At 36.6% G+C, this 9,627-nt stretch overlaps 1 protein-coding gene across 1 annotated transcript; it reads left to right on the forward strand.

The window, feature by feature from the left end:
- The first annotated feature begins 280 nt into the window (after positions 1-280).
- LOC104883449 (auxin-binding protein ABP19a) lies at positions 281-1,027 on the forward strand. Its single transcript, XM_010667978.4, has one exon. The coding sequence runs from the start codon at positions 287-289 to the stop codon at positions 920-922; it is 636 nt and encodes a 211-aa protein (XP_010666280.2). The 5' UTR covers positions 281-286; the 3' UTR covers positions 923-1,027.
- The last annotated feature ends 8,600 nt before the right edge of the window (positions 1,028-9,627 follow it).

Consider the following 9,627-nt stretch of genomic DNA (forward strand, 5'->3'; position numbering starts at 1 on the left):
AAACAAATAATTGTGATCAATTTGCTGTTACTTTCGTTCTGCAGCCCCATTTTACATTAGCTCGACGAGCATCCATGTAAGCCATGAAATAGCCCATATCACATGAATCACCATGCACCAGTAGAAATACATTAATAACAATTTCCACAAAATTGCACGTTCCAGTTCAGCAGTTCTATATATAGAACACAAATTTCAACAGACTAGGGCATCACTACCACCTAAGAGAAACAAAGAGCTATTATCTTGCCAAAGAACCTTCATCCTTTCGAAATTCCTTACAAATATGGAAATCATCAAAACTATCTTACTGTTGTCCCTCATTGTATCTCTCTCATCTGCACAAACAAGTGTTGTTGATTTTTGTGTGGCAGACTTCAATTATCCGGTAGGGCCAGCCGGATACCCTTGTAGGAATCCGGCTAACCTTACCGTCGATGACTTTGTTTTCTCTGGTTTTGGTGTTGCTGGCAACACCTCAAATATCTTTGGTGTTGCTGTAACCTCGGCAATTGATTTAACCTTCCCGGCTTTGAATGGTTTAGGCATTTCAATGTCGCGGTTAGACATTGGTGTGGGTGGAGTTGTGCCGATCCACTCTCATAGAGTTTCAGAACTTATCTTAGTGATTGAAGGAAAGATAATAGCTGGTTTTATATCCTCGGAAGATAAAGTATACTATAAAACATTGAACAAGGGGGATATCATGATCTTTCCTCAATCATTACTTCACTTCCAAGTTAACGTTGGCAAAACTCCTGCGGTCGCCTTTGTTAGCTTGAACAGTGCGAGTCCTAATTTCCAAACTACTACCACTTCTCTCTTTGCAAATGACCTACCAACTAATGTCGTTGAGAAGATTACTTTACTGGAGGCTGTACAAGTGAAGAAGTTGAAGAGAATTTTTGGTGGCACAAATTGATCTGATTTGTCAATTTTGTTCCAATTTAAAAGTTATGGTATACGCAACTAAAATTAAATGAATAGTGATTACATATATTGTAATTGAATAATGTACATGCATTGGCTATTGACCTATTGTGTATGATTGTATCTTTGTACATGTTTTGAAGAATTCATTGTATCAATAGTCTATATTTGCCTTCTAGTAAATGTTAAGATTTTAGTATAGCAGATTCGTAAATAGATCGAGAACTTAATAAATAAATATGAGAAAAGCAATAAGAGATTTAAGGTCGGAAATAAAAAAATCCTTGGAGGCAAAAAAAAATACATAGACTACGTCATCACATGCACCAAATAATCCATCATTTTAAAAAGAATAAGCGTAAAAATGCTCCAAATTAATATGATACAAATTAAAAATACAACCCTTAAATATATGAAAATAAACCCACAAAGAGATTTTAAGTGGAATAGTGGAGCAGCAAAGGGATGACTTGTGTTTGTGTTGTGAGTTTGTGACTTTTGACCATTTAGTTGTTTGTGGATGGATGCCCAAAATAGAATACAATATCTCTGTTAGATTGTGTAAAACTCCTTAATCGGAGTGCTTTCCATTAATCAATATATATAGAGATTACATATTAATCAGTCTTAACTGTGTTAAGAAACCTGACAAAATACAAGATAATGTAAATATCTTCTATACCAAAATATATCCTAAAGATCTGGGAGAAAATATGGTATATATTCTCTATCAAACCCCCGCAGTTATAGCGGGAGAACGATGAACGCTAAGACTGGATCTGAAATCCAAAAAGAGATGTCGTGGTAGACCTTTTGTGAAAATGTCAGCAAACTGATACCTAGAAGGAACATGGAGGACACGAACTTGACCTAGTGCCACCTTTTCACGAACAAAGTGGATGTCCATCTTAACATGTTTCGTGCGTTGGTGCTGAACTAGGTTGTGAGATAGGTAAATGGCACTGATAGTATCACAATACACAAGAGTGGCCTGGCCTGATGAAGCAGACAATAAAGCTCTAAGAGAAGATTGTGAAGCCAACATGAATCGGCAACAACATTAGCGACTCCCCGATACTCGGTTTCGGCACTGGAGCGAGAAAGAGTAGGTTGACATTTGGAGGACCATGAGATGAGATTGTCACCATGGAAGCAACAATAACCCGATATGGACCTTCAAGTGTCGGGACAACCGTCCCAGTCAGAATCAGTATAAGTAGTCAAGCGCATCGAAGTAGAAGGATATAAGTGTAATCCGTGATCAATGGTTCCCTGAACATAGCGCAAAATGCTCTTGAGAGCATTAAAATGAGGCTCCCTAGGATCATGCATAAAGAGGCAGACCTGCTAGACAGCATAGGCGATATCTGGACGAGTGAATGTCAAGTACTGAAGAGCCCCGACGAGGCTACGGTACATAGTGGCATCCGAAATCGGAGGACCCGAATCCACAGATAGCTTGGAGTTAGTGTCAACCGGTGTAGCAGCAGGTTTGAAGTGACTCATACCAGCACGATCAAGGATTTCCTGTGCATATTTGCTCAGGGAAAGAAGCATAGAGGATGGTGACCTGGTGACAGCAATGCCTAAGAAGTAGCTCAAAGGACCCTAAAGGTGATCATGGGCCCGGCCGGGCCGAGACCAAAAAAATTTGCCCATAGGTCGGGCCGGGCCGGGCCTAAATTGCGGGCCGAATTTTTGTGTCCAAAGCCCGCTATTTCGGGCCTAAATTAGCGGGCTTTTGGGGGCCAAAACGGGCCGGGCCAAAAAATAGACTAAAAAGTTGTTTTTGGCTTGTCCAAAGCCCGCCAAAGCAAAAAAAAAAACGGGCGGGCCGGGCCCGGCCCGGCCCGCGAAACGAAAAAATCTGCCCAAAACCCGGCCCAAAAACGGGCCGGGCCGGGCCAAAATGATCACCTCTAAAGGACCCAAGTCAGTCATGGGAAATTCTGTCTTGAGCTGAGAGATGATATGCTCCCGTAAAGTAGCAGAAGATGTGGTAAGAATAATGTCATCCACATAGAGCAATAAGTAGGCAGTTGCAGTACCCTGATGGAAAGTGAACAATGAAGAATCACTGACAGTAATGACAAAACCCATACGCAGGAGAAGCTGGGCAAAACGCTGGTACGATGCCCGAGGGGCTTGTTTTAACCCATACAAAGCTTTGCGAAGACGACACACATACTGAGGAGCTCTTTTCTCAACAACCCAGGTGGCTAATGCATGTAAACTGTTTCCTGCAGGTCACCATGTAGAAAAGCATTTTTAACATCAAGTTGATGAATGTCCCATTTTCGTGCCATTGCCAAGCTAATTACACTACTGCAAAAAAAGCCTAAAGAGACCCCTAAAATCTAATTTAGAGACCACATAAGAGGTTGTCTTCAGCTCATAGGTCTCTCAGGATAAATAACCACTTATTGCGGGTGGTTTCTTAATTTGATAGAAGAGATCACTTCCTTAAAATGAGTGGTTATTTATGAATTGAAATAGGGAAATTAAAAAGAAGAAGGATAAGGCGCCACATTTTACAGATCGGTGGTCTTTTTTATCTTACAAAGAAATCATTTTTAATATATATGTAGGTGGTCTTTTTAATCATTCCTGAAAACACCATCTGAAAGGAAAAGGTGGTCTCTTTAACCTTATATTTAAAAAAAAGAAAAAAAGAAATGATAATATTTCAATATTATTATACGCTTCTCTAATCCGTTTCACCTGCTCCATGTGTATCTTTCATAATCTACAAGTAATTTACATATATATAGAACATCTAGACACTTATATTGAGATAATTCAGATGACTTTAAAATTGGAATACTTTTTCATTCATTTAATATCATTCACTACAAAATCACATCGATATCAATATAATGTTAGAAGATTCCAAAAATTCAACTAAGTTATAAAAAAGTACTTCCTCCGTTCCATAATAAGTGAAACACTTCTCTCTTTTATGTGAGAGCTTTTTTGGTGAAGTGTTTCACTTATTATGGAACGGAGGAAGTAATAGAGCACGTAGGCATGTTTCTTCCAATTGATGTGCACAAAAATAGAAGCACCTCTCTAATCCCGCTCAAAAATAAAATACACAGATCCTAATTAAAATAGTCATTATCTTCCGATTCTTCTTCATCCACTTGTTTATATTCATCCACATATTTGATCCACAATTCTCTTAACTCATCAAGCTTGTTTTGAGAAAATTCAGTTGTAACTCGACCAAAGTACTGCAAAGTATAAAACATTAAAAAGATAAACATACAAGCTGCAAAATATGCTACAACAAAACAATTTATCTAACCATCTAGGCCTGAAATTTTTCTCAGCTAACAGCGAGTTTGCAGTTGGACCATAAAGATTTTTTTCCAATTCTTGAGCTGCTCAAATGTATATGACGAGAAAATTACATATTAGGTTGATAAGACAAGAACTGCAACAACATATGATAGTTTAGGAAAGATGGTAGTGAAGGCTCAAAAAATAATGACTAACAGTAGAAAGCAGATAGCGCAATATAGCCCAGAAGCAACCTTTAGAAGAGCCAGCCAATTATGCCAACTCTTATACTATAGCTTACTCATACCTTCGAGACAAAATTGAGTAAAGAAAACACCCAGATCATTCCCCGACTAAGGAGGGAGATTTAGAAGCAAACTAAGTGAGTTTATAGAAGAAATATAAAAAGTCAACAGTAATACAATAATTGATATTCTTCTGTTGCTTCAGATTCCCAACAAATTAAGGGTCATGCTCGATATAACACATTTGTTACACCTATCTGTCCTTGAACAATCAACTTTCTTAACATTTGAACCTCTACACTGACATGCAAAATATTGGTTGTTTTACACACCAAATTTCAACATACATAACTCAATTTCGTTGTGAACAAATAGTAACAAGAATCAATACTGAAGAACATCAACTTGAAGCTAAGACTAACAGAAGCAAGGATGTGTAGAACTGAAATACTGAAGGACTAATGTACTCATTGAACCAACACCCTAACAATTTAGAGATCTTACAGTAAAAGTATGAAAGTTTTTTATCGACTTCGCTACAAAAGTAACACAACAACTTAAAGCTAAGATTCCACCAGACTCAGAAATTTTGTAAATGATATTAGAGCAAATAAAAACTACATGGTGTCTTCAATAGCTCTGAAGATAGCAAAACCTTACTCGGCCCACAAGGTACATATGTCCACAATTCTTTTGAATTTTAATGAGAAAGATGAAAGGAAGAAAAACATCCAACAAAAAAAGTTGTCACGAAAGATCAAGAGAAAGATATGGAAGGATCAACAAGGATCACAATACCCATTATATAATTCAGAAAGTTGATGGGTTTTAAAATATACCGCAAGTGCACGGTGTCTGTTTAGCAGAAACTGGCAAATAATACGGGTCGATCCACAGGGAGAGGAGTTCTACAGATTTATGCTCAATTATTTAACTACTCCAAGAGAGGAAATTGATTGAAGAATTAATATCTAAACTATAACAAACAAGAACACGAAAAAATGGAAGTTTATCAAAAAATTAAAAACCTAGGGCAATCAATCGGTCCACCATGCTTATTCCAATTTAATCACCATAATATAGTTCAACAATACTTGGATTGAGGTTCGAATAAATAGAGTATTTCGCTAATCCTTGGTCAGGCATTAACAACTCTTGGATTAACATATGCTAGTACGGTCGCTCAACATAATCCAACCGACCTATTGTAGCAAGCCTCTAATGAATACGATCTTTTGATTCTAATTCTTATTAGCTAAATATAACTCATGATATTGCGCAATTACATGAATTAAACAAGCATAACAAATAAATAGGAATTATTCTAATTCAGTCCAAATAACGAAGAACTTTAAACCACCATCAAAAATGTACAAACATGGCTTCCCTCTATAAGCCCTAGAAAAAGTATACTCACTCATGATAATAATAAATTCAATAAACATAATGCAAGTAGATGAATTCATTAAATCAAACAAAGTAAAGAGGAATACCGAATGATTGAGGAACAATGAAAACGAAATCAACGATCTTTATAATCTTTCAAGGTAAAAGTTCATACAAAGCTAGAGAGAGAAAAACTAAGTGTTTAGCCCTAAAATGCAGAAAATACGATAGTTCAATCGAAAATACTAAAAACCTATTTATACTTTTTACAAAACCGGCTAAAAAAGGCAAATTAACCCGTCCCAAGAAACCGCCCGGTCGCCCGGGCAAAATCATCCCAGTCGGGCGACGGTGATTGAAGAGTTACCACATAACAGCAAATCCGGGCGCGTAAGCAAATTTCCCCTTTTGGTCGCCCGGTTGGTCGGGCGAAGTGAATATGCTAGCATATCATATTTCGTGGCTCACCCGATCGGGCTAAACCTCCCGGTTGACCGGGCGGGTGTGTTTTCTCATCCGTTTTCCGTGCAATCTATCAGAATCGCTCATGCAATCTTTCGGATACTCCTTGGACATTGTTTGTATTTAGGTGGAATGTACGAGCTCTTAAGGCTCTTTTAGATTTATGTATTTCTTTTAGTTTGAATTGTATTAGCATTAGGATGTACTTCCTCTTTTAATTAATGTACGATTTCCCAATGTCAAAAAAAAACTAATTTGTGTTCGTAGCCTCTTTGTAATTTCTCTTCTCCATCATTACTACCCTAAATATTTTATCCTACAGTTTTACTTATTCGATCTATTGTCATACCAATTTAATTAAAGACCATAAGTCAGAAACATTATTCAATAAAAAAGAAGTTGTGCATTGCATGAGATTGAAAAGTATTTAAGATTAAAACTATGAAGTAGACAAACCTTATTTGCCACCATAACTCAATATCTCGTGAAAAGATTATGAAATAAATTAGTAAATAGTAAATTAAGTGCATAATATATTAGTAGATTTATACTCCATTCATTTCATTTTGTTCTTCCTTATTTGAGTGTGTACGTCTGGCAAAGCACTTTTTTGACCTTAAATCTATCTCATTTCATAGTTTTAAAATTATAACGATTGAACATTAATAAAATACTCATTGAGATGAATCAAACATGACCATACATGATTATATATTTCTCATATATTGTGCAAAAAAATTAAAAGATTTTCTCTAATTGTGAATAGTATCATGATTCCAAATGCGATGAACAAATTAAAAATAAATCGAGTGAGTAATACAATTTTAATATTCTATTTGTTGGGCAACCACTAGTACAGAAAAGGCAATTTGCGTCGGATGTGAGGCGCCTATTTGCGTCGGACTATGGTGCGACGCCAAAGCCCTCGACGCAAATGACTCAGAAACGATCTGCGTTGTATGCGGAAATGACGCAGATGGTTCAGCTATTTGCGTCGCACCTTTATACGGTACGACGCAAGTGGTTCTCCCTTGCCCAACATAGAGCGGTAATGTGCGTCGCACATTACCAAGGGTGCGACGCAGATAAGTGATTTGCGTCGCACCTTGGGCTACGTGTGACGCAAATTTCAATTTTTTTAAAAAAAATTATTTTGTTTTTGGGAAAAAAATTGATTTTATGAACAGAATGAGGCTCTGTGCAAACGCAATCGTAGATTTGTAATAATAAATTACAGAAAATAAAGAAAAAGAGATAAATTACAACTCCACAACAATATTGTTTTGATTCTGCACATAATTTATTACTATTACTATCAAAAAATGTATTACAAACTAATCGAATGAGAGAAAAAAATATGTAAAATAAATACAAATAAATTACATTTTGCAGTAAAAAAAAGATGTAAAACCAAAACTGAATCTAGAATCATGAGAAATAATCTTGAAGAGGAAGAAGGCTTCGAGAACATGGCTTCGATAACAAGGCTTCGAGATCTGAAAACGAAAAAAAGGAATTTCAGAAGAGAAAATTTAAAAGAAAATCCTAAATCTGAAAAATAAACCCTAGATTAGGATAAATACCATAAAAAAAACAAAAAAAATCAGATATAAGAAAAACGAAATAAAAAACTTAAATATTCAGATCTAACATACAAAAAAACAAAATTAAAAAAATAAACCTAAAAAAACAAAATCAGATCTAACATACAAGAATGAAATTGCACTAAATAATTTAAAAAAAAAACCTAAATCACCAAAATAAGAGCGAGGAATTTTCGTTCTTTCTTCAAATCTCGTTCTTCTTGAATTTTCGTTCTTGAATTTGAGAAAACAGTAGCGAGGAATTCGGACTCGTCGGCGAAAAAAGGATGCTGAAGATTCGATGCTTGTCGGGTCTTCGATGCTGAAGATTCGCTCGCCGGAATTACAGTTGAGTGAGGGAGAAATTAAACGGCTGAAGATTCGATGCCTGTCGGGTCTTCGATGCTGAGAGATGATGAGAGTTGATGATGATGAGATTTGAGAGAAATTATCACAAACAATGAAGATCTTATTCAAACATAAACAAAAGTGAAAATAACAATAATTTAGTGGGCGAAAATTGAAAATCGAAACTAAAAATTACCTGGGAAAAGAAGAAGAAGATTTGAGTGTGACGGAGGAGAATTACAATTGAGTGAGAGAGAGATGAAACGGTTGGAGATGAGTGAGGAATTAGGTTAAGTGACGCGTTTTTAGGGTTTGAGTTTATGGGCCCAATGTGCGTCGGATGGTGGACTCGGTGCGACGCACATTTGGCTCAATCCCCCAAACTGAGAAGCTCAGTATGCGTCGCACGCGGAGCTGGGTGCGACGCACAAAGGTAATTTGCGTCACACTTACATACGGTGCGACGCATATTGCTCGTATGCTGATATGAATATTGATGTTTTGCGTCGAGTGCTCTTTGTCATGCGACGCACAAAGTTAATTTGCGTCATTTCCGTGTCTGTGCGACGCAAATCCGGGGACGCAAATCATCCTTTTTCTACTAGTGCACATATAATGCAACAGTCATTCAGGCATCATAATTGCTTGCTCGACTCCCTCTCTTACTCAGCCATTCTATGCATATGATGCCATTTTCTTCTTTAAAAGGCATTCGAAAAAACAGTTGGTTTGTGAAATTGATGACAAAGCCATTAGGAGTCGAAAGTTCTTTCTCCATAGATAATTATCTAGATTGCCCTATGAAGATGCATGGTTGGAGAACCTCATCACCACTCAATAAAGATATCACAAACAAAATCCTAGCTAACATCCAGTCTTGAAAATTCATCAATCTTTCTCCGATTGGCAAGTTAATTTTCATTAACTCTATTATAGTTTCTCCAACCTCACATAAAAATATAACTTCCTCTCTTTCAACCGACATAAATGACACTTTTCTAAAAAGTTAAAAAGAGTCATTTTTATTGTTTGTTGCCAAACAATCTACACAATTGACTATCTTTTTAGATAATAAAAAAAAGAACCATATGCGCTGGTTGTTGGTAACAACAGAAGCAAATGACTTTCTTTTATATTTGAAAAAGATTCATTCACGACAGTTGTTGCCCAACAATTGATGCAAATGCATTTTTTTATATATGAAAAACCATCATTTGCTTCCGTTCTGAGTCAACAACCGACACAAATAGATTTTCATTTGTATCGGTTTATCAACCGACGCTAATAACTTTAGAGTAACTTGCTTCCCAAGTTGTTATGTCAAACTCTAAACCGATGCAAATAGGGATCTGGTGACTGACGCAAATAGGATTCTGCCAACCGGCACAAAT

This window comes from Beta vulgaris, chromosome 8 (genome assembly GCF_026745355.1).
Source record: "Beta vulgaris subsp. vulgaris cultivar EL10 chromosome 8, EL10.2, whole genome shotgun sequence".
In the NCBI taxonomy this organism is placed as follows: domain Eukaryota; kingdom Viridiplantae; phylum Streptophyta; class Magnoliopsida; order Caryophyllales; family Amaranthaceae; genus Beta; species Beta vulgaris.